The sequence below is a fragment of the Muntiacus reevesi genome, chromosome 17, assembly GCF_963930625.1.
Source record: "Muntiacus reevesi chromosome 17, mMunRee1.1, whole genome shotgun sequence".
Classification (NCBI taxonomy): Eukaryota; Metazoa; Chordata; class Mammalia; order Artiodactyla; family Cervidae; genus Muntiacus; species Muntiacus reevesi.
The window spans coordinates 41,396,333-41,421,574 of NC_089265.1; the positions used below are offsets into that span (position 1 = coordinate 41,396,333).

General features: G+C 39.6%; 1 protein-coding gene across 4 annotated transcripts in view; it reads right to left on the minus strand.

Annotated features, from left to right (window-relative positions):
- DOCK8 (dedicator of cytokinesis 8) overlaps positions 1-25,242 on the minus strand; it is a 222,900-nt gene that overhangs the window by 138,839 nt on the left and 58,819 nt on the right. For all 4 annotated transcript variants that reach the window (XM_065907912.1, XM_065907916.1, XM_065907913.1 and 1 more), the window contains 2 exons: positions 17,050-17,225; positions 14,322-14,393 (listed from right to left, as the gene is read on the minus strand). In XM_065907912.1, the coding sequence (XP_065763984.1) occupies positions 14,322-14,393; positions 17,050-17,225 (248 nt within the window). The remainder of the gene's footprint in view (positions 1-14,321; positions 14,394-17,049; positions 17,226-25,242) is intronic.

Genomic DNA, 25,242 nt, shown 5'->3' on the forward strand with positions numbered 1-25,242 from the left:
ATTCATATGACATTCTGGAAAAGGAAAAGCTATAGAGACAGAAAAGAGATCAGTGGCTGCCCGAGTCTGGGGGTTAAGACAGTGACCGCAAGAGGCCTGGGGCAATTTAGGGGGGCGGGTACTGGGGGGGACTGTTCTGTATCTTGATTGTAATAGTGGTTACACAACTGTATGCATTTGTCAAAACTCACAGAACTGTAACCTAAAAAGCATGAATTACAGTTACCTCAAAATCAATGGATAGAAGTTTAGGATTATGCCTGACATTGATTAGAATACTGTTTACACTTAATACTCATTAAACATAAGGTCTGATATTTTGCTATGGTTTATTATATTGCTTTACAGAATGATGGGCTTTGTTGAGCAGGAGTAAATGGATTCAAGTCCTGGCTCCACAGTTTACAAGCTGTATGACCTAGGGCAAATTACTCTATTTTTTTGTGTCTCAATTTCGTTATCAGAATAATAGGAATTAAACTAATACCTACTTCATCAGTTCTACTACGTGCAATAAACACATTCACATATGTAAAATAGAAAATTTCTTGACTTATGGCAATAATTCAATAAATATCTGCAACTACTTGATGATGTTTATTAAACGGTATTGGAGAACATCATTCAATTGTCCCTGTCAACTGACAAAGAACCTAAACTAGACCAATAAATAAGATATTATAAGCAAAGGGGAAAAAGGGTACATCTCAGTGTTGTTGACGATTTCCTTTAACGTAGTGGTCCATGGTAGATTTTACGTGATAGGCACTACAACGCATATATTCATGGAATAAAGATGAGATTTGAAAAATCTTAAGAATTGTATTTTAGGGCTATTCTAGCTCCAATTCAACCAATCCAAAATATTCCTTTCATGTGAAATAAGGTCTTCTGAGGACTTCAGAAAAAGCACTTATATCAGTATGTCAGAGGAATGAACGCAAAACTTTATCTCATGTTTTACGGCATAACAGGTTAAAAAAAAACTACTTTTCTCTGGAGGACCATAGTTAATGAAGCCACTTAGTTTTGTATGGATATGCCTTTGTTATCCATAACCATACAGTCAAACACTGATTTAGTTGCTCTTTTATTCCTCAATTATCTCCTTGCTGATATTACATTTCTCTGTAATATCTAGGGATAGTCTTTTATGTCCTTGCTATCTATGATAATGGCTTTGAATCCCACTTAGGGGGCAGGGGAGTGGAGTAATGGCCACTTGTGTTCCTTCCCACTCTCATAATGCTATAGGACATTTGCCACTCAGGTTCTATAATTGAGACTTTTAAATCAGACAAATAGTGTGTTCGTGAAGGATAGGGGAAAATTCTAGATTTTTCATGTATTAGGGAAAGATGAAACTGCACGGAAGCACAAAATTCATGGTTTCCTTTTGAGAGAAATATATTTTCCTACTTGAAATGTTTGTCTGTGTTACTTAGACTGGAATTATGCCTTGAATAATTCCATTCTAACTTTTTACTGTCTATAGCACAAAGTTTACTGTCTCCGCTCTAAAAATCATGCTTTTTCTCTTCATGACTTTTGAAAATGATCATTAAAATCTAATGAATAGACAGTGCCATGGTTGCATGTTTATCTCATCTTATTTCCATATATTTTGATAATGTTGTATGGATTGCTATTTACTGCCATCCTTTGGGTAACAGTAAATATTTTAATCATTATTTCCTCCGTAATTTTCTTTAATAAACTAAAGAGAGAATAACTTAGGGATGTGTTTGGTGTCTTGGTGGAGAGTGGAGCTCTCAAGTAATTAAACTTGTTTACATGCTATTTATTCTTGGTCTATTATCCACAGTGAAACATTTGATGAGTGTTATGAGCAGCATCATAAAAGCCCTTAGACTTTGTCTTTCGTCCTGGGTGATTAAGGTAATTCTGAAGGAAGGTCATGCTCAAGGAGAGCTGGGATATCAAGGAATGGGGTATCATCTGTTTTATTACTCCATATTTTACTCCCAGTGAACTGGTAAACAATTATAATTCAAACACATCAGTGCATATAATTCAGTTACTCCCAAAACACCATAAAAATGTCTCCCTGATCAATAATTGCTTATTATGACACGCATTTCTTATGCTGGCTGTCAAGGTGCTTAGCTATTTGCTTTCTAAAAGTATGGAAAGCAATTCAGGCTCATCAGCCTCTACAGTTACAAAGAGCAATCCAGCTGTGGAAATCACTAAGCCACTCTTGACCTGTTATGCGCAGATTCCCCATCCCCACAAATCCACTCCCACGAAAGCCCAATTCATAGGCCAGCCCGTGCACCCGCCTTCCCTGACCTGGCCAGAATTAACTGCTTCCTTCTGTGAATTTTCAAAGCATGTTGCTTGTACTTCTTGTACAAGCTTTCATCATGCTCTATATTACAGTCTAATTACTTGTCTAAATTTTTACCTCCCCTGCTAAAAAGTGCTCTTCCTCACTAGACTATGACTTCGCCAAAGACAGAGATTCCTTTGAGCTAGGATTCCTGTGTATTCCTCTTTATATCCTCTTTGATGCCTTATTCTCAGGAGGTATTTGTTGAATGGGAGAACAAATGAAACTCTAACAAGCAAAGAGTCATATCATACTCCTCTCACACAAGGGTTTTCAAATCTCTCAGACCCACCATCGTCTTTCTCTATAACAAATATTTAATAATGCCATCTTTATAACTCAACTTTCTTATTTTTATGTCAATAAAAATGTCCCAGCTGTTATTTATTGAGAACTAAAAGAAACATAATACATAAAACAGCATGTGTGTAAATATGCAAATGCTTGGACACAACTGCACCAGAGAATATAATGAAATACCTGTCTGCACCTGCAGGAAGAAGCGTTGTAAATGTAACACCTACAAAACTGATACAGACATGCTGTATGGGTGACTCAAACATCACCAAGCGGCATTGCTGGCAGTAATGCGATTTTCTAAAATGGGGGGAAACTCTTGGAGAGTTCTAACCAGCATAAAGCTTACCTTCCCCTATGTTTACAGGAAAGCTGTTTCCTTGGAAAATTCAGTTCAAAAGTATTTGGAAGAAGGCATATAAGCTTGGCTCAGATATTTACAGGCTGGATTTTCACGACCCTGAATGTCCAGAAGGACATGTGATTGTTGTGTTGGATGCTGAATTTGGGACAATCCTTTATTGTGTGTGATGCCCAATGCACGTCAGGGTGTGAAATGCAGTAGTCCACCCCAGTCATCGAGATGATAAAAAACAGAATCCTTAACTACCCTCATTGAGACCCACTGTTACTAGGACATCAGAAAACTGGAATTTCCAATTCCAACTTAAATCATAAGTTTTAGCAACACGTCTGGGAAAGGAAATCCACAAAGACTTCCTGGAAGAGGTGAAATGGAACAAGTTTAACCAGGAAAACAGCTACATGCAGGTGTTTAATTGTTTGGGGGAGAGAATTCTAGTGGTGGAATCCTAAAGTGAATGCTTTTCAGAGTTCTCCTTTTGGTTTTGGTAAGAAAGTAAATGTCCTATACAGAAATAACATAGTTTAGCAGAAATAGGGATGTTAGGAGATTTTAAATTCAACATATCCCCACAAATTAAGGGTATTTAGATCTATAGTACGTGCATTGGTATTGCATCTAATGGTATAATCACTGATGCTAATATAGCTATCATTTCTTGGACTCGTGATTGTCTTAGTTGAGATTCCTTAGACACTGAGGCTGAGACAGGGACTCAAGTGCAAGTGATTTTTGAGAGTGTGCACTTTAGGAAAAGAAACGCCTGTAAGAGAGACAGGGAGGCAGAAGGAGTCAACTAAGGAAGTAGGCTCAGATAAATTCTTGGCATTACACACAGGGTACTCTGGAATGTCCACGTTACAAAGTTGTCCTACTATCCCACTTTGAGGCAAGAAACGGGACTAGGATACCCCTTGCGCCAGTGCTATTGTGCCAGTCGGGCACTGCTTATCACCAGCCAACCCACAGTGGGAGGTTAGGGGCTGAGAGGCAGAGTGAACTGCTCAAATGTCTTTGGGCGCAACAGCTCCTATATACTCAAAGCAGCTGTGAAATAAATGCATGGGATGGTAAAGGGGACACACTAACAGTCTTTATTACAATGCCAGGCACCTAACATATATTATTTTCCTTTTATTTTGAAACAATTTTGAATTTATAGAAAATTTGAAAATATAGTACAAAAGCCTTTTCCCTCTCCCAAACCATTTGAGAGTAAGTAGTTGACCTAACTCTCCATTACCCCTGAATACTTTACTGTGTCGTTTCTACATACAGGGGCTTCCCAGGTGATACTGATGATAAAGAGTCCACCAACCAATACAGGAGATGCAGGAGACTCAAGAGACTCAGGTTTGATCCCTGGATTGGGAAGATCCCCTTAGAGGATCCAGTATCTAACCCGCTCCAGTATTCTTGCTACCTTGCCATGGCAAGAATAGGTATTCTTGCCTGGAAAATTCCATGGACAGAGGAGCCTGGCAGACTACAGTCCATGGGGCTGGAAAGAGTCAGAAGCTGAGCATATGCTATAAACAAGGACATTATCCATCATAATTAGTATGCAACCATCACATTTAGGAAATTAACACTGGCACATTATTAGCACCTAATCTTCAGACCCCATTCAGCTTTCACCAAATGTGAAATGGCTTTTAGAGCAAGAGGATCTTGTCCAAAGTCATGCATGTCAATTGCCTTTAGTCTTATTTACTGTGGAACAGTTCCTCGTGTTTCCTTGACTTTCATGACCTTGAGATTTTAGGCCCGTTATATTTTAGAAAGTCCCTCCACTTGGGTTTGATTATTGTAGATGCCTCATGCCTCATCAAGCTTTCAACTTATTTATTTGTATCATTACAGATTCAGTTTCCTATTTTATTCAACATATCCTACTCCATTTCTATTATTACTTATTTTGGTGCTCTAATCATCCTCAATTTGACCAGGGTGAATCCCTTCAACCGCTCTTACGTCTTTTTCACATGTCCCCAGCAGGCACTGATCACATCCTACTTTCCGCCTCAAGACATTCCAGGCTGAACTTACTTTTTCTTTTCCTCAAATCTGGTATCAGTCATTTCTCCAAGAAGCTGTGATTCTTTTTAGTGGAAAATGATTCTTAGGAGCCAAGATGTTGGTGTTGGGTGTGCTTAATGCTATTAAAGTATTGATCCTCCTATATCTTTTCAGTGAACAGAGTTAAGTAAGGAGGATATTGTGTGTGTGTGCACCCATGTGTGGGCTGAAAGCGAGGCATTCATGTTGATCCTTGCTATCTCAATCTGACATCACAGTATCCATTCTAGTTTTCTTCCTTTCCATATTTTTAACTCACTTCTCAGGCAGTGAAAAATCTGACACCTACTGTCCTTAATATGTATCAATCCCCTTATACGTAACCATTGCCAACATCACCCCTTCCCCCACCCAGCTGCCTCCCTAAAATCGTAACTCTGACACCCTGCACCAGGGTTGTGATGTGACGTGACATCCTCTTCAGTCTATGCTGACGCTTAGCGCCAGGCTACACTCCCGCCCAACCAGGACATCCTTGACCAGACTCTGACCCCTCATGGTAGGCTTCTCCTCCACGTATGTGCTCCCCTTATTCTACTCAGCATGTCTGCTCTGTTACCACACGCCAGGCTGGCCAGGCTCACATACCCTCCTCACCATGTACGTTCTGATTCTCTGTGCCCGACAAGCCTACTAAATGTGTGCCCTCCTCACCCTGTTTGGCCTTCAGCTCCTTATTCAGCTCATCTGGCCCGCCTCATCTTTATCCTGAGGCAGGGATGGCTAACTTGTTCTGATGGTTTTCACACCAAACTGGACAACAAAGGAGAGGAAAGAAAAAGGAGAAAAGGAACATGCATTGTCTTCCAATCCTTACACAGGCCTTAAAAGTGAGCAACATCTCCCCCTACCATTTCACACTTGAGGAAACTGTGGTTCAGAGAGATTAAGTCACTTGCCCAGGGTCTCATAGCCATCACATAAGAAGCCAGCATCTGGACCCAAGTCCCAGACTCTATGGTCCAGATTCTGTGTACTCCACCACACTGTCCCTAAAGAGAATGCCCTCAAAATATGTTTGGTCTTTGGACTGTCCCCAGATGTGTAACAGCAGTATTTGCAAAAAAGACACACAGTTCTCTGGAGAAGGAATAGATTGTGTTCTTTTCATGAGAATGAGTCTTTCTACCATTTGGCTACTCCTCTGTCTCTTTCTTGTCTGCAAATAGGTTCAACAAGAACAAGACTTTCTTTGGCTCAGATGCCCGGGTGGGGTAATGAGGCTGGCACTCCGGTAGCTCGTGGCACTCAGCCATCAGTCTCACTACCTACTTCATGGTGGTTTCTGCCTTCTGTGGCTGGCACTTCTGCAATGAGTCATCTTTACATGCTTGCCAACCCTTGGCCTCTCCTTTCCAGCCAGCTTTACCCGTGCTGCCACCAGGCAGCTCTGTAACCTTCTGAGATGTTAAAATGGGGAAGTAGATGCTAAATCTAGAATGAGGAAGGGGAGCACAGTTTGCTCTGGTTTCAAATCCACAGCCATGGAATACAGCTAGTCTTCCTGCTTTCACCCCCAAACCCTGAGGGCTGGCACAGATACAGGGTTAGAGTAGAAATGTTGTGAAATGAATTTTTAACTCTATTCTGTACCTCATTAAAAAAAAATGCCCATTTTTTATGTCTTTGGGGATCCATGTAAAGGACTTCAGAAAACATTCTAACAAAATCAAGGACAGAAAAGAAGATATTCACTTACATAAAATACCAAAAGAACAATAGCCAAAAAGTCTCATTTCTCCTAGATTTAAGTTTCTTTTGAGGATAAAATTTGATATTAATTTCTTCAGATACAGTGTATAAACTCTTTATCTTTAAATCATAAAGATGTAACTCTTTTATCTTTAAATCTGGGGAAAATGTCTTAGAATTCACTTCATATCCATGCCCATACCTGATGGAGAAACAGAGGCATAGAGAGAGGTGACATGAGGAAGGTGGAGGGCAGGCACATGGCTGTAATTATGTGTGTGCTGGGGAGGAGATGTGTAGGGGTTCACTCACAAGTAAACATTCTTGGAAATAAGCTGTGTATTTTATGAAACAATAAAGAAAGCTAAAGCAGATATAGTTCTGGTCTCCAAGGTTACCACATATAAGGTCTTAAGCTAGGTTGTTTCCTGATTTTTATTCCTGTGGCCCATGCAAGTTTCCCTATGAAGAAGCATGACACTGAATCTGTGACATCAATACCCTCTAAGGTGCACATGTCCTAAAAAAGACAAAGGGTACGTGCGAACTATAAATTTTAACTCACTGCCTTCTTTCCACCTTAGAACAAATTAATGTTAGTTAATTCCTTTCAGATTTTTTTCCGCCTAAAATTTGATTTCTCAGGAAAAACACTCACTAATTCAGTGTGCTGTCATCTAGGGTAGTGTAATCTTAGGAAGCAACTTAGTATTTGCCTGTATTTTCCACTATTTTGAGTTGGGTAGTTTTGTGCCAGGACATTAGATCATATGAAGCTTTTTATTTGAATCATGAGGGATTTCATACACTAGAAAAGCCTACCCAACCAGCTTACACATACATGTTGCTGAATCTATTTATATTGGTGAGAATAACTTTGAAAAAGCTAGCAAGTTTATGAAATCCCATATGAGGCTCTCTCTCAAAAATCTGTTAGAAAGTAGAAAATAAATATTATAAAATGAAGCTTAGTTACACATAAATCTACTCTGTTTTTACCACTATCATTTGCACACTTAGAGCAAACTGGAACCAAAATCATTTTCATAAATTTTTCGAAGAGTCATTTCTTATGAAATATTGCTTGAAAAGGTCTCCACAAACCTTCCTATACTGTTGGTGGGGCCACTGTGAAAAACAGTATAGAGGCTTCTTTAAAAACTGATAATAGAACTACCATATAATCCAGCAATCCCATTCCTGTGCATATATTTGGAGAAAACTCTAATTTGAAAAGATACATACACCCTATATTCACTGCAGCACTATTTACAATAGCTAAGATATGCTTGCTCCTTGGAAGAAAAACTATGACCAACCTAGACAGCATACGAAAAAGCAAAGACATTACTTTGCCAAAAAGGTCCGTCTAGTCAAAGCTATGGTTTTTCCAGTAGTCATATATGGATGTGAGAGTTGGACTATAAAGAAAGCTGAGTGCCAAAGAACTGATGCTTTTGAACTGTGGTGTTGGAGAAGACTCTTGAGAGTCTCTTGGACTGCAAGGAGATCCAACCAGTTCATTCTAAAGGAAACCAGTCCTGAATATTCATTGGAAGGATTGATGCTGAAGTTGAAACTGCAATATGTGGTCACCTGATGAGAAGTGACTCACTTGAAAAGACCCTGAAAAAAAAAGAAAGAAAGAAAAGACCCTGATGCTGGGAAAGATTGAAGTTGGGAGGAGAAGGGGACAACAAAGGATGAGATGGTTGGATGGCATCACTGACTCAATAGACGTGAGTTTGAGTAAACTCCAGATGTTGGTTATGGATATGGAGGCCTGGCGTGCTGCAGTCCATGGGGTCACAAAGAGTCGGACATGACTGAGCGACTGAACCAAACTGAACTGACATACTTTGCAGTCAAAGATGGAGCAGCTCTATACCGTCAGCAAAAACAAGTCCGAGACCTGACTGTGGCTCAGATAATGAACACCTTATTGCCAAATTCAGACTAAAACTAAAGAAAGTAGGGAAAGCCACCAGACCATTCGGGTATGACTTAAATCAAATCCCTACAATTATACAGTGGAAGTGACAAAGAGATTGAAGGGATTAGATCTGATAGAGTGCCTGAAGGACTATGGATGGAGGTTTGTGACATTGCACAGGAGGCAGGGATCAAGACCATCCCCAAGAAAAAGAAGGGCAAAATGGCTATCTGAGAGGGCCTTACAAATAGCTATGAAAAGAAGAGAAGCAAAAGGCAAAGGAGAAAAGGGTATATGGTAGGAGTATATTTAACTGGGATTTTAGGATGAGTAAGAGAAGAAAACTCCATGATAGAAAACAATCTTATTAAAGTGAGTATAATAACTTCCAGTACTCTTGCCTGGAGAATCTGGTGGACAGAGGAGCCTGGTGGGCTGCAGTCCATGGGGTTGCTAAGAGTCGCACATGACTGAGCGACTTCACTTTCACTTTTCACTTTCATGCATTGGAGAAGGAAATGGCAACCCACTCCAGTGTTCTTGCCTGGAGAATCCCAGGGACGGGGGAGCCTGTGGGCTGCTGTCTATGGGGTCGCACAGAGTCGGCCACGACTGAAGCGACTTAGTAGCAGCAGCAGCAGCAATAACTTCCAGTTTTAAAACAATAACTAGAATAAGATTAGAGGAATTTAAATTTTAGTTTAATCAATAATATCCAGCATTGGCAAGGATATGGGTGGGGAGGGCAGTTTCATGTCCAGTTGGTAATGGAGTAAATCAACACAACTTTTCTGGAGAAGAATTTGGAAGTACTTACTAGACTATATGGTTCCATTTCCACCTTCAGAAATATTCACACATGTGTAGAGGCAAATGTGAATGGATTTTCATTATGGTATCATTTATATCATGAAAAATGAAGACAACTGCAGTGTCTAACAACAGAAAAGAAGTCAATAATTTATGGTACATTCCTTCGCACCTGGAATGCCCAGCAGCATTTTAAAAGAAAGGGATAGATAGGTCTTTGATATAGGAAGATGCCAAACACATTATTGAAAACAATTATGCATGTATGTAAAATATGTATGTGTGTGTATATTTGGCATATAAAAATGTTTATATAAAATACAAATATTCATATGTGTTTGTGAGGGGATCAAAAGAGGATCTGGAAGGCTACCCAATAATCTCTATGCAGTTTAGAATTGGTAGAAAAAAAACAAAAAACTCTCCAAAACATAGAAACCAGAGTGGTGGAGGGTTAGGGGCAAAAGGAGGATGAAATGGGTAAAGGTGATCAACCATATGGTGATGGATAGAAACCACACTTTTTGGTAGTGAGCATACTGTAGCATACATAGAAATAGAAATATAACATTGTAGCTGTAAAACATATAATGTTATAAACTAATGTTACTTCAATAAAAAATAAATCTGAGAAAAAGTTTTAAAAAGAAGAGTGAGTTGAAGAGGACAGGGAGCAAGCAATTAGTGAGGCAAGAGACTAGTTTTTTACTTAGTACACTCCTTATTGCTTGATTTCTTTCAAAACAGGCACTCACTATCTGACACATAAAATAAGAAATTCAAATGAAAGCTCATTAATCACCAATTAATAACTGGTCAGCAACCATTATTGTGACTTCCTCCAACTTCCCAGCCTATGAAGACACAGAAAAACGGAAACTCGCCAAAACAGAAAACTTAATGCCTAAGTGTAGACAGAATTTCTGTGGATCCAATGAAGCCAGAAGGAGAAGGATGTACTGTACCTTGTCTCCCCAAAGGGGAGCATAGAGGATAGCGTTTTGTGCTTTCCTTCTTGCCAGTCCCTAAACAGTCAATGTCTATAATAATAGTCAGAAATCTAAATTCTCCTTCTTCATTGCAGTGGTTTATCTACGAAGCCACTCACAGGTTCCACCTGGTTTTACTGACATGAACCATCACCAGAACCACCGCCTTCCTTGCCTTTCTCTTTCTGCCATCAATCTGCAACCGTATAGAAACAACTCACAGAAAACAACCAGCCTAAAACATATGTAGAGTTGGGAGATGAAGGGCATCTGGCAATAATGTACTGGATGCTCCTTGCAAATAAAGGATTATGGATACACATGAGGGCGGAATGATCCTGGAAGGGGTGTGTGCTAGGAATTATAGCTTTTGTGTTAGAGTATCAGATTTAGCATACCAAAGAGTCAAATAGTAGAAAAGGATGATTCCTCAGTAAAACACTAGTCAAAGCTTTCCAGAAACTGACAATGAATTTCAAAGTTGCACACTTCTACCTGTCCATTAGCTAATTTCTGGAAAACAAACTGGTCCACTACACAAATGTGAAGATAACAAGGCCAATTACAAGTCTCATCTTCTACATGTTGCCAAACATAATGTTAAAATAGACATTGCTTTGTTTTGTGAAAATAAAAAGATGCAAAACTTGAATAAAATAAATGTATGAATAATTACTGTTCCTACAGAAGAGTTAAAAACAAGTGGGGACACACAAGGGAACAGAAGCAATAATCATAGGGGCTAATGGTCTAGATTAACATTTTAATCCAAAATTCTTAGTAGCTAATATTAGGCTTGTGGATTAAATTTTAATCATGACAGCAAAAATATAAACCATTAGGAAACTTGCTAATATAAATTTCATTAATAAATAATTTTGAATGTTAAAAAAAGTATTCCTGGGTAAGGAATTTATATTATATGAAAGACAAAGAGTTAATGTTTTAGCAAATGAAAGCAGTCCTAAAGACAAACATGACCAGACAAAAACATTAATAGAGATACACGAATTTAATGAATAAGCAGAGCACCAAGGAAAACTTACAAATGGTCAGCAAATTTACAGAAAAAAGATACCAAATCTAAACAACCAAAGGAATGCAAATAAAAGACTACCTTTTCACAAATAAAATTAGAAATTTATGAAAAGAAAACATCCAATATTCTTGAGGATTCATACATATATTGTTAATAATCTGATATATTATAATTCCCAAATCCTTAAATTTGTGCATATACTTAAATAGAGAAACTCCTCTTATAGGAATTTATTCCAAAGGAAAAAAATCACAACTAAACACAAGAATGTTGCTCTGCTAGGTATAACACTGAAAAACAGGGAATTATCTAAACACGAAAATTGGTTAAATAAAGTTTTGTATCTATGTATATTATACAATTATTAAAAACTGTGTTGAAGAAAATATTTAATAGCCAAGAGCTATCACTTACTGTGAAGACTGAAAAAGCATGCTACAAATAATAATCTGACTTAAGTTTTATATAAATATAAACAAAGAAATATGAGTCAAAGGTAACACATCAAATGTTAATGGTGGTTATCTGTCTATAGTGAAATTGAGTTTGTTTTCTCTTTTCGTTTCCCTATGATCTTTAAAATTTTTACAATGAGTATTCTAAGAAGAGTTCTTTAAGTTTGTTCAAGATAGAGAAAAAAAAATTCCAATGGGAATTGCCATGAAGAATGAAAAAGCGCACTGTCCCAAACAGAAAATAAAAACCAAATGTAGCAAAATGGACCTTTCTATTTATTGTCCCTTCTCAGATTTTTTTAGAACCTTCATATCCAGAAAGTATCTCTAATTATAACATTTAAAAGCATGAGAACAACTTGTTCTGAAATCTTCTATTTATTATCAACATAGTATAATCTTATCTGACTGCCCAGCAAACTTGGTTTTCCATTCACTTTAGAATAGATGATAGGTAAACATCTTTCTCTTAATTACTTCATACAAGCAAAGCTTTCTATTTATCAGTTACCGAAAATAGTATTCATACTGACATTACTCCAAAACACATCAGCACAAATTCAATGGCAGACTTCCAGGAGCTGGATAAAACCCTGTCTCCAAAGTCTTTCATCGTTTATCCCACAGAACAAAAATTCTTACTGGAGTATAAGAGAGGTGAGGAAATAAGAATTTCAAACTACTTACGGGTTGTCACAGGCTCTCTGATGTTTCTCTAGCCGGGTGAGTGGAGTGTTGCCCCCTATTGCTGATTCTTCCTAGCCAGCTCCCTAACATGTGTACACAAACACATTGAGAATTCTAGCGTGGGTAGATATTTCTCATTAGAGGCAACTGTCAAGGTCACTGGCACGGAGACATAAAGCTCAGGACAATATCAGAACCCAAGAGAGAAGGGCCTTTTTTACTAGAAAGTGAAAGTATTAGTCAGTCATGTCTGACTCTTTGTGACCCATAGACTGTAGCTCGCCGGGCTCCTCTGTCCATCAGACTTTCTAGGCAAGAATACTGGAGAGGGTTGCCATTCCCTTCTCCAGGGGATCTTCCCGACCCAGGGATCAAACCCAGGTCTCCTGCATTGCAGGCAGCTTCTTTATCGACTGAGCCAACAGGGACTAGAAGGCAAGTAATTTATTTCTTGGTCACAAATATAAATGTTACCTTTAAATCTAAGGTCACATTTTGATTCATTAACCCCTACAACCCCCCCCCCCCCCAGAAATTCATCAGAACAGGAACAAAAGAACTCTATTCTTTCTGTTTAAAATGTAACTTTCTCCTTAAATAGGTGAGTGGATGAATAAAACTATGAGTAAATCCATGTAGTGGAATATTATCCAGCAACACACAAAATGAGCTATCAAGTCACAAAAAGACATAGAGGGACAAGGAAGAAACGTAAGTGGTCGCCAGGAAGAGGTGACCAGATGGCACACAGGGGATTTTCAGGGCAGTGAAACAACTCAGGATGATACTCCAGTGGCAGATAAACGTCATTATACATTTGCCAAAACCACAGAATGTACAACATAAAAAATAAGCCTTTTGAAAAAAAAAAAAAAAAGCCTTTTGGTAGACTATGGAATTTAGTTAATAATAATGTATCAAAACTGGCTCATCAATTATATCAGATGTTCCATACTTAGGGAGAATTCAATCAAAGAAGGATATATTAGTCAGAGAAAGTTGCACAAGAAAAATCTGATTTGACCTTTCATCCACAGGTAGGGTTTGGAAGATAGATGAAAGAAGACACGGCATACCCAAGGGGAGACAGCAAGAGCAAAGGTGTAGGGGAAGGTTGGTCACATGGGGCAACAGTGAGAAAGAGGCCAGCCCAGAGAAAGGATGGGGCTCCAGGAGCTAAGTGATATTAGTTTCAGGAGACAGAGTGGAGCCAGACTGTTAAAATCCTTGAAAGGCAAGAAGGTGGTGTTTATATTTGATACAGCAGAAAATAGAGTGCCTTAGAAGGTGTTTGAGCAGGAGAGTGATACAAAATATAGTCAAATCTTCACTACTAATGGACTTTGTATTTGCAAATTTACCTTTATGGTAAAATTTATTTGTAATCTCCAAAATCAATATTCTTGGCCATTTAAGGACAAAAAAAAAAAAATCCCAATATGTTAAAAATAGAGGGAAATGTGTAAGATGTGGTATATGAGAATTCTCAGTATTTCTTTCTAATCAATTTTCTTATAAGCCTAAACAGTTCTTTAAAAATTTATTAATGTTTTTTAAAGTTATTTAAAAAAGCTAAGAATATAAAGTAAATATACAAGTGAAGAGGGAAAAAAATGAACTTACTTCCGATTCACAATTAGCCACTCCCGAATATAGGTCTGAACACAGTCCCTGACGTGTGGGTCGAGTTCAACCCTAGTGAGATGGAAAAAAACATAAAGCAAGTTATCACCAGGTAAAAACAATGAAGCAATCCTTTATCATAACCAAGGAGAGCAGCATGATTTCAAAGCCATATCAAACTGAGAATGGGAAAGGTGTTGTTTTCCAATCCTTTCAAGTATCTGAAATATTCCTAAGGCAGTAACATTTTTACTTTGATGAGACAAACACGTTGGCATTTTATGCTCTGTGCGTTTTCTTTATTACAGAGAACTGTGTTAGACTGTACCTATCCCTGAAGGCATTCTGACAGAAGACAGGTAGAGCTAGCTGTAATCATATGGAAAGCAGGAAGAATAAGTATAAACACCAACCTGTCCCAAGGGTGATCTGGGCATATTTTTTGCTCATATGTAACCCTGTTAGGACATGCATGTTTTCCTTTTTGAAAGTCCATGAAAGAGGAGTTGTCTTCTGCTTCCAGGAGCTGACAGGCCCTGGCTATGGTTGGTGATTATTAAGTCAGGCTTTTGTCTACTGGTATAGAGTGAGTCGTGAGCGAGACTCAGAATACTTCAGAGTCTGGAAACTAGAAATCATGAATTCCCCACAATAGAAAAGGTGTTTTTGTTTTGTTTTGCTGTTCTTCCAAATGTGTTGATACTATAGATAAACAGGTCTAAATGCTCTAAGTTGAGACGGACAGTACCTGCCTTGTGGACTGCCTGCTAGTTTTAGATGGAATATTGTAAAAGTCAGATGTGTGGTCTCCAGGCCCTAACTACCCAAACCCCAGTCCCATTCCTTATTCCTTATGTGACCTTGGGCCAGTCACTGACCCCTTCTCAGTTTCCTCATCGTATGTGGTGATAGTAATCATGCAGTGCTCCTCTGGAGAGCTGTGATGAAGATTAAGTCAGCATGTGAGGTTCTGAGATGAGTGTCTGGCACATAGTAAGACTTTCCTGTGACAGTTCACATTTGAGTGCCATTCATTCTGCACTAGACACTAGAGCAATCCCTCTATGTGTATTAATTCAGTTACTGTCAGTCAGCGCCACAGAACAGGCACTAATATTATTCTTATTTTGCAGAGGGAGGAGATGGAAACATCTTGCTCAAAGTCACTCAGCAAGTGCAAGAGCAGGGACTTGACCCAGGCTGTTCACTTGGGAGTGTAGGCTTACACCCACTACACTATCACAGCTCAACATCAAGTTCCTAGGTAGGCACGTGGGTTCAACAGGAGTCAGCTGTTGTTTGCTCTGATGATGATGATACTTTCCTGGGCTTTAATTACACACCAGTCTTTTGGGCAACAGTTGAAACCGTAGAGAGTGTTTGAAAGTCATCAGACAGAAAATGTGTTAGTTATCAATTCTAGTGACAGGGCAATATTATGCTCAAAAACTGATGGTAGGAAAAAATTATCTCTTCTATCAAATTTCAAAAAAAGAATGCTCCTACATGTAAACTGATTGTATTTTAAACAGGCTTTCCCAAGATTCTGATCTCATTTGAAGACAACCATATATTTAACACAAAGAAATAAAACTAAATGATTCTCTACCAAAGGTAATAACAATAGATGTTACCACTATGAGAGTCACATCTGAACAAATGGACTGACAATAGGGAAAAATGATTCCCAAGGATCACCATGATTTTGTTTTCTGGGAAGTGAGTGTCTTCAAAATGTTAAGAGCCGAGAATGCGGTCAGCTCTTCTATGTGAATGAGAACTACCTAAACAAAGACCAAAGGGTCAAAATAATACCATGTCATTGTCATCCAACTTCCTAAACTGTGATGAAATGAAATCCAAACTAAAACTGAAATATCCTTGAGTAATGAGGGCAGTGGTCTGTTTCATGATCTCCTTTCCAGGACTTTTTGGGAAAGAAGAGAAGGTTGAAAATGTCCAGGAGAATGTGAATCTTAATCTGCTTTAGAAAATAAATGCAAATAAAAGCTCATCCTAAACCTCCAAAGAGACACTGCTTTCTACACTATGGAAATAAAGATGTTACATCTAAAATAATTCCATCATTTGATACCAATGCCCACACCTGTAACCACATGGCTTAACCCACTGAAGAAACGCAACCGTAAGTAGCTATTCATATATTCACACTACAGAGCTTTCCCCATTGTTTTTCCACTTGACAAAACTTGCTTCAAGAACAGGAACTTTGCCTTATTCATCTTTTTATCCCTGTTCTCAGCACATAGGAGATGCTCAAGAAAAGTGGATTGAACTTACTTTTGTGACTTGATCCAGTCTCATATATGGGAAACAATTAAAATGCTTCTGAATGGAAGCAGTTCAATGATTATTACTTTTGGAAACTGAGATTTCCTGAGGTCTCATGACACCCATGGTCACTGAGCTGACACCTGGGCAGTCTGGGTCTAGAGCCTAAACTCTTCACTTCTTCTTAAGCAGTCAATTTTGTCCCACTGCAGTCCTTTAACTGGCTTAGACCCCAAGTGGTTTTTCAAGGCCTTTGGTCAAACCAATTCAAAAACTATCTACCTGGAAGTGACAGTACGATAGAAGTCATCCTGCACATCTTGACAGATTTGAGTAATGTCACTTGTAAGAAAAGTCCAGAATTAGGGTATCTCCCCCTTACCACGAACAGTCATGACAGTCATAATCCCATCCACATTTTCAGAAAACAATTTACCCTTCCTCCGGCAAAGAAGGCTGCAAAGTTCGACATTCCTTCGGCGTGAACACCACATCCAAGTCGTCCTCGGAGAAGTCTCCCAGCTCCTGGGCAAGCTCCACATCCAGGCTGTTCAGGTGTGTCATCAGAAGTCCTTCAAAGTCCACTGGCTCCACGGGGTCATAGAACTGAGGCTGGGGGCAGGAAAAGGACAAGGACGTTCCCACACGGTTTGGGATAAAAGCACTAAGGAGACAGTAGATGCATACCTTGCCCTCCCTCTCCTCCCAGCTAAGTGGGGCTGTGTTTAGAGAAGATGTCAAACACAGAAGCGGTGATATGGAAAGGAAAAGAAACGCAGCGTGGAGAGTCAAGTCAGAACACGGTGAGTAATTAAAATCACACCCCAAGGCAGAATTTTTGTCTGTTTAATTGCATCTTGATGAGGATTCCTAAGGAGATCCAAAATGAAATCACAAGGTTTTGCTGCATTTTTATAATTTCTCTTGCCAAAGCTCTCTGAGGCCACGTTTACCCAAATATAGTGAAGCAGCCAACTGGAAGCAATTTTCTAGAAATTCAGGTAAACTCAACTCAGAGTATTCAGGTACAGTGTTTTATTTGGCCTGAGTCATCCTCTACATTGATTCTTGAAAGCACTTCATTCGTAATCACAGCCCACAGTGAACCAGCCTGGGTGGCTGGGACACTCCAAGGCAGTGATTTCCAAATACTGCTGGGTTGCCTGGTGCCAGCAGGGAAGGACCTGTCACTGACTGCAGTTAAATGAGCAAACGAAGGACAATGGGCTAAGTATTCGTAAGGGTAAATGCACTTGCTTTAAAAGGATTGTTTTGGGGGTTTTTTTGGTGTTGATTTTTGTTTTTGTTTTTTTTTTTTTTGCTCTTCAATTATATCCTTCTACAGTGGGATGGGGAGGGGGGGAAGAAATGTTAAAAATAGATGGTAATTTAAAAATTAATTTTCCTCAGGCAATAAAAGAAAAAAGTATGAAAGTGTTAAGTCTCTCAGTCACGTCCAACTTTTTTTGACCCCCTGGACTGGAATCCACCAGGCTCCTCTGCCCATGGGATTCTCCAGGAAGGAATACTGGAATACCCCAGACGTTCCTTTTTGCAAGGGATCTTCCCAACCCAGGGATAGAACCCGGGTCTCCCACATTGCAGGCTGATTCTTTACCCTCTGAGCCACCAGGTGATAAAAGAAAAAGTTGGCAACTCAACAAATTTTTTCTACCTTGTGAAACTCACTTAAACTTAGGAAACCAGTGCCTTAACGGAATAAAGATAATTTAGATCAAGTTGACGTGTGTAGCAGACGTGGTAGAAGTAGTGGTAATAACAACAATAGCAGCAGCCCCGTGGTGTTCATTTATGGCAGACTGTTTGGAGTCATCAGTCCAGCAAACACCCCAGATTCTTGACTTGTACTGTCTCGCTCTGAAACAAGGACAGATCCAAAGAAAGTGCTGACAAAACCGGTTTTTCATCATCCTGAAACCATACACCAGACTAGATGTAAGGCTCCAGGCTGGAGAAGGGGAACAAAGTGTCATGGAAGAGGCAAGAAGATTAGAGAATGTAAGTGTGGCTTGCCCTGTCTCCTCCCACCTCTGTGTCCCTGGTGATGGTGGAGACGTGAGTGACACAGGGAAGAGTGAGGACAAAGCTGACAAGAGAGCAAACACAGGCCTTCCTTGTCTGAGATTCTGGAAGGGCTGGCTCACATAATGCCCTATGGCAGCCGGATCAAAGAGGGCAGAAGAGAAGGGAACAGGAAGTCCTTCACTAGGAGAGAGCAAAGACACTCCCCTGGTTGTCCAAGGCTCTATGAGGCATGCCTGAGGACACAGAAGTTTCCCTGGGCTCTGACTGGGACGCGGAGGTCACTAAGAGGAGGAGCACAGTTCTTAGGGTGGGCCTCTTCAAATGAAGCAGCTGGGACCAGCAGCAGGCTCAGAGAGCTTGGGATCAGCCTATGCAGAAGCACGTGGGGACAGAGTTGGCAAAAAGACACTGCTGACATCTGCAGGGGGAACAACAGGCATTACACATGCACAGAGCCAAAAAAAAATCTACTGTAGACTGTCATGAGATCAACCCCAAAAAAGAAAGCAGACTTTCCCACTCCCTACCACAACATGGCACAGAGTTCAGGGAAAGGGACTGAAATGCCTTCACCTTGAAATGAAGAGGCCGCACTGTGTGCATACTTCACCTTATTACTGGCAAATTTATATCCTTGAACTGGAAGTTGTTGAGCACTACGTGCCAAGAAGCTGTCATTCTAGACATTATCTCATTTAATCCTCACCAGAACTCTGTAAGGTTTTATTTTACAGATGAGGACACTGAAGGCTAGAAATTTAATAATTCACCCAGGCATGATTGCACAGCTGGGAAGTAGTCCATGCGGAACTCAAACCTAGGCAGGCTCCTAATTTTTCTTTCTCTTGCAGGTTCTCCATGGAACTAGATTTCCAGAAATAGTTAAAACATGAGACAGCAGTAAGTGTGTTTAGAAGAGTTAAAAAATCCATTTACTACCACGCGCAAGTTCTACTCTGAACTTCTCATGAGATTGGATCCTCAAATTAATAATCATGAAGTAATTCATTAAAATAATACTAAGTTTAAATTTATCATACAGAATATCAATTATTTAAGCAGAAGCATTGAAAGATATACTGAAAAATTACACTGAAGCAAAATTTGCAGCAATGTGGATACTAACGCTAATAACTAGTGAGTAAGAAGCTCCCATAGAGAAATGGCAGTTGTGTGAAATCACCAGAGAGAAAAAAAAATTAGGTCCAGCCTAAGTATTATAGTTGTCATGTCCCTAAAATTCGAAAGGGCTTCCTGGGTGGCTCAGATAGTAAAGAATCTGCCTGCAATGTGGGAAACCCGGGTTTGATCCCTGAATCAGGAAGGTATTCTGGAGAAGGGAATGGCAACCCACTCCAGTATTCTTGCTTGGAGAATTCCATGGACAGAGGAGCCTGGCAGGCTACAGTCCATAGGATTGCAAAGAGACACAGAGCGTTTGAGCAACTAACATTTTCAATTTTTAAAAATCAAAGTCACAAGGATTACCAAAAAAGCCTGGCTGATAATGACACTTGTCACCTATTGGACAGGCTGCCCAAGAGCCAGGGAAAAAGGACAGCTGACTCCCTCATTCAGCAATTACTTGCTAAACATCTACTAAGTGCACGTCACTGGAAGACTTTGCCTGGTGGTTCAATGGCACTCCCAATGCAAAAGGCCTGGGTTTGATCCCTGGTTGGGGAACCAGATCCTGCATGCTGCAACTAGAAGGTCCCAAGTGCCACAACTAAGACCCAGTGCAGCTGAATAAATAATTAATACAAACAAATATTAAAAAAAATAAACACAAGTCACTGAGCTGGCCCTTAGGGAGCTGCCCTTTCTACAGATCTTGAGTCAACTGTGGGACAGGAAAGTCTGACACTTTCTCACATATAAAATAATGCTATCTTTGGAGGGGGGAGCTATGAAAAAGTATATAGTATCATCATTGAACACTGTGTGGCAATGTGCCAAATGCAATATGCACAATTGATCATAAAGTCATAATACTCTTAAGGTGTGAGTCTACTTCAGGACTGAAGAGACTATAAAAATAAGTCATAATGATAGAATTACTGAGCATTAGTCTAACACTACACACAGCCAGCATTTAATAACTAGTCACCCTACACTTTCTATACTGAAACTAACAAAGGAGGAAACTGTTGTTTCAAAGATGATATAAACTAGCTCTGCTGTTGGCAAGTGAGTGGAGATGCCAGCTACTGTTAACTAGGCCTCTGAGCAAGTTGCTCCTCTTGCATATTCAAATAATAAACAGGAACCAAAAGAGATTTCTGTTCTCCAAGTTATCTGAAGTCAATCTCAAGAGTAGGTTTTATATATTATGAAGCAATCAACACATACCCACATACACAATGCTATTTAGGTATAAACAAATATTGAGGAGATTTACAGTGGTATTGTGTTTCTCTGGGGGCTAAAGTTTGGGAATGGAGTGGGGCGGGGGGCGGAGGATGTTCTAAGATCAGTCCCTCGGCCTCTTGGAAGAATAAAAGTCAAACATGAAAATTTACTGTTTTTGTTTTCTCTGCTACTGAGTTATCTGTGACCTAATCAGTGGAGACTCAGACTAGTTTGAACGATCCAAAGTAATTTCAAGTTCATCTTATCCAAGGAAATATCATTTGTTAAAATAATGTATGAAAAAAACCTAAATAATCAAAATAAAAACAAAACAAAAAAAATAACTTAAGATAGCAAATTATCCTAAATCAGACTTTGACTGTAATGGCTTTGTGATCTTTCAACTTGGCTCAGCAGAACTACATTCCTCCAAACTCCCTTCCTAGTATTTTTGCAGGTAGGGTGGGCCACAAGGGTTTTCTCTTGCCAGAACTGGAGGACAGAAGGGAGGCTGCAGTTGTTCGGCAGCATACACATACCTACTGATAGAATCAACACCAGCTGAAGTGCTGTTGTAATGTGACATTACAGACATTACAGACTTAAGTTCATCAAAAGGGAGATTAGTCTGGGTAGCCTGACTTAACCTGTTGGATGCCTTTTCAAAGAGGGTGGAGGCTCTCTGGAAGTTCCAGGACTTCAAGCTTTCGATCACGCCCATGGAGTTCCAGCGTGTTATGATCGTGTCTTCCTGACTGCCCTGTGGACCTCAGGCTTGCTGAGCCAGCCACCCCTAGTGGGTAAGCCAATGCCCTGAAATCAATTTCTTAGTGTACATGAAGATGCATCTCCTACCAGCTCCACTGCTCCAGCTGAATCCAGACTAATACATCTACTTTCACTCCTTCAACATATATTCACTGGTGTCCTAAGCAGTCCAGCAGTAAGCCAAGGACACACACTCAATGCCCTCGATCAATTTTCAACACTCCTCTAGTGAAGATTTGTGCAGTCTTTCTTTCTAGCTATTTTTTTCCCCAGAGGTATGATCAACAGAAGACTAGAAATACACAAAAATAGTATAAATACTTTAAAGGCTTAAATTATTCACAAATATTCATTTTTTTTAATGAAGAGGGTCTGAATTTTTCTTTGTCCTTTAATGTACATCAATGGCTAGTTCTCTTGACATGGGGTACGATTCAATTTGAAATTGAAAATTTCTACAGCACCAGAACCATGTTTGTTAAAAATTGATCTATGTAGCCCCAGCTACATAGATTACTGTAGCAGTCAACACACTGATAGAAGATTAATATGACAAATCTGGACATTATCTCACAAATAAGGATATTGAAAAACAGAGAGGTTAAATGACTTGGCCCAAGTCACACAGGTAATCCTAAGGATGTACGTGTGTTTACTCAGCCATATCCAGCTCTTTCCACCCCACAGACTGCAGCCCACCAGGCTCCTCTGTCCATGGGATTTCCCAGGCAAGAATACTGAAACTGTTTGCCACTTCCTCCTCCAAGGGATCTTCCCAACCCAGGTTTTGAACTGGTGTCTCTTGCATCTGCTGCACTGGCAGGCAGATTCTTAACCACTGCAGCACCTGGAAAGTACCACAAAGGACCGGGTGCTTTGTTACAGCAGGAGGGAAGCTTCATGCCCTTTGGCTGGGGGGAGGGGAAGAGGCATGATGCTTCCAGGTGTCTTGTCCTTGTACCATCAGGCATGTTTATCCCTACGGTGGGTGGTCCTCAAACTGACTTGGCTGTTCACGAGAGACAAGTCTTGGTCAACATCACTCAAGACCTTCACGTTGCCAAATTCAATGGCTGTTGCTCATTCCTGCTTTATCTATAGCACTGGATAGTTAACTCTCCCCTTCTTGAAACACTTTCTTCACCTGGAGAGGGGCAAACTGTCCTAGTGTATCCCAGGTTCTGAAAGTCCATGTACCAGGAAACCCCTCAGTCCACCAAATTGGAACAAACAGTTGGTCACTCTACCTCTGGGACACCACTTTTTCTGGCTTATCCTTCCCCTTTGCAGTAACCTCAGGTTGAGTCCTAAAAGAGCTTCTCTCCCCAGTCTGAATTTACTCCCATATGATCTCATCCATATCCATGACTTTAAATACCTTTTTTTTTTTTCCTTTTTAAATTATAGGTATGTATCAGTAGCCTCAATCTTTGTCCTGACATTCAGGTTGATTTTTCCAATTATACCTCAATATCACTCCCTGGTGATCAAACAAGCCTCTCAAACATAACAAATTCAAAATTACTTAATTTTCCTGCTGATCTGCTCTTCTCATATCTTTCACGTCTCTGCATCTCAGTAAGTGGCAATTCCATTCCACCAGCTGTACCGGGGAAAATCTTTGGGGTCAATGTCGATTTCTCTCTCTCACACATCGTATATATTATCTATCAGAAAATCCCATCCACTTCACTTTTGAAATCTATTGAGGATCCAACCACTTCTCACCTTTTCTACTGCCACTACCCATTTCCAAAGCACTGTCATCATTTTCCTGAGTTATTGTGTCAATTTCCTAACTGCCCTCCCCACCTATGTGGAATCTATCTCCACACAGCAGCAAGAATGATCTTTATAAAAAAGAACCTTATAAGCAATCTTTGTAATTAAAATGCAAATTGTGCTAAGCCAGTGCTTCCAATAACTTCCCATTTCAACCCAAGTAAGGGCCAAAATTCTTCCAAGGTCTCAGAGGCCTATGACTCAGCCTTGATTCTTCTACCATCTCATCTCCTACTGCCCACTCTGCTCAGCCCACTGTCTGCATCCTTACTGTTCCTGTAGCATGCCACGTGCTCTTGCTTTGAGACTTTGAATGTGCTATTTCTTCTAAATCGAATACTCTTCCTTCAAATACCTGTTAAGTTCATTCATAATTCTTTCCAAGTGTCTCCTTTCTAGAACTGCAGGCCTTCGCAGACCACTCAATCTAAACTAGTCCCTTCTGTGTCACTCTCTATTCCCTATCCATGTTTCATTCTTTAAAGCACTTACTAGCCCTTGATATAGTCTACATTCACTTATTTGTCTATGTCTCTCATTATAGAATGCAAGCTCATGAAGACAGACACTTTGCTACATTCACTATTGTAACCCCAGCTCCTAGAGCAATTCCTGGCACAGAGTGAGACCTAATATATATTTCTTGAATGAATGAATACCTAAAGCAATCCTCTTGGCTCTTCTACTATCTTGAAGTAAACAGAGCATAAGGCAGTTAAGTTCTCCAGTTTCAATATCTCAAAGCACTTCATGGCTTAGATTAAGGAATACTTCCCTGCTTCCACCAGTGGCAAGCTCCCACTGATGCCACTGCACAGAAGATAGTGACATGCCACAAGGACATCAATCTAATCTTACCAAGACTGATTTGATTTCCTCTGCTTTACAATGATAGTAATGAAACCCATGATCTGCATGCAGGGTGGCACTCATTTGACCTTCAGTTGTGAATGTGCGTGAAAATTACAATGACATCTTCATTTTCCATCATGTCCCCTCCAGTTAAATTATTGAAACCTAAGGATAGCCCAACTTCTAGAAAGATGAAGCACAAAGGAAAAATAAAAGAAGATCACCATGTTTATCAAGTGATCCATCATTTAGATCATCCTTGGTAATAAAACAAAAAGGTTGCTTGATTAGATAGAAGCTTAAACATGTAACAAAAATGAGTGCTTTGTAAGTATGCGACCTCCTTTTTTTCCTTTATAACTGTTACATACAAGCACATCGTGTAACCATGGTGTTTTCGTTTATATCCAGGATGTGGCTTTCTACATCCTTCTCTTTAGCAAGAACTGTTCTGGCCCAGCTGATTCATTCCATTTTACTTCACAATTTTTCTATTCTCATTTTTAAAAATAAGATTTTCCCTCTATAAAAATGTAGGCTAAGTTATTAACCAAGCACACAGTGTCTCAAATTCTAAGTTAGGGCAACGATGACCTACCTTTCTACTCTTGTATATTTCACTCTCCTTTCTACTTTGAATAATCAGAAAAATGGTTTTAATATTTTACAGATTCATCTTAACGAAAACACTAATATATAGGTTTTTGCTATTATAGGTGATTGGCATCAGGGGGTATGCAACCTATTCACATATCCATGGCATAGGAGTATTAGGAGTGTCATAAAAGACCCAGGGTAAGTTTGCATCATTGCATTTTGTCTATAAAAC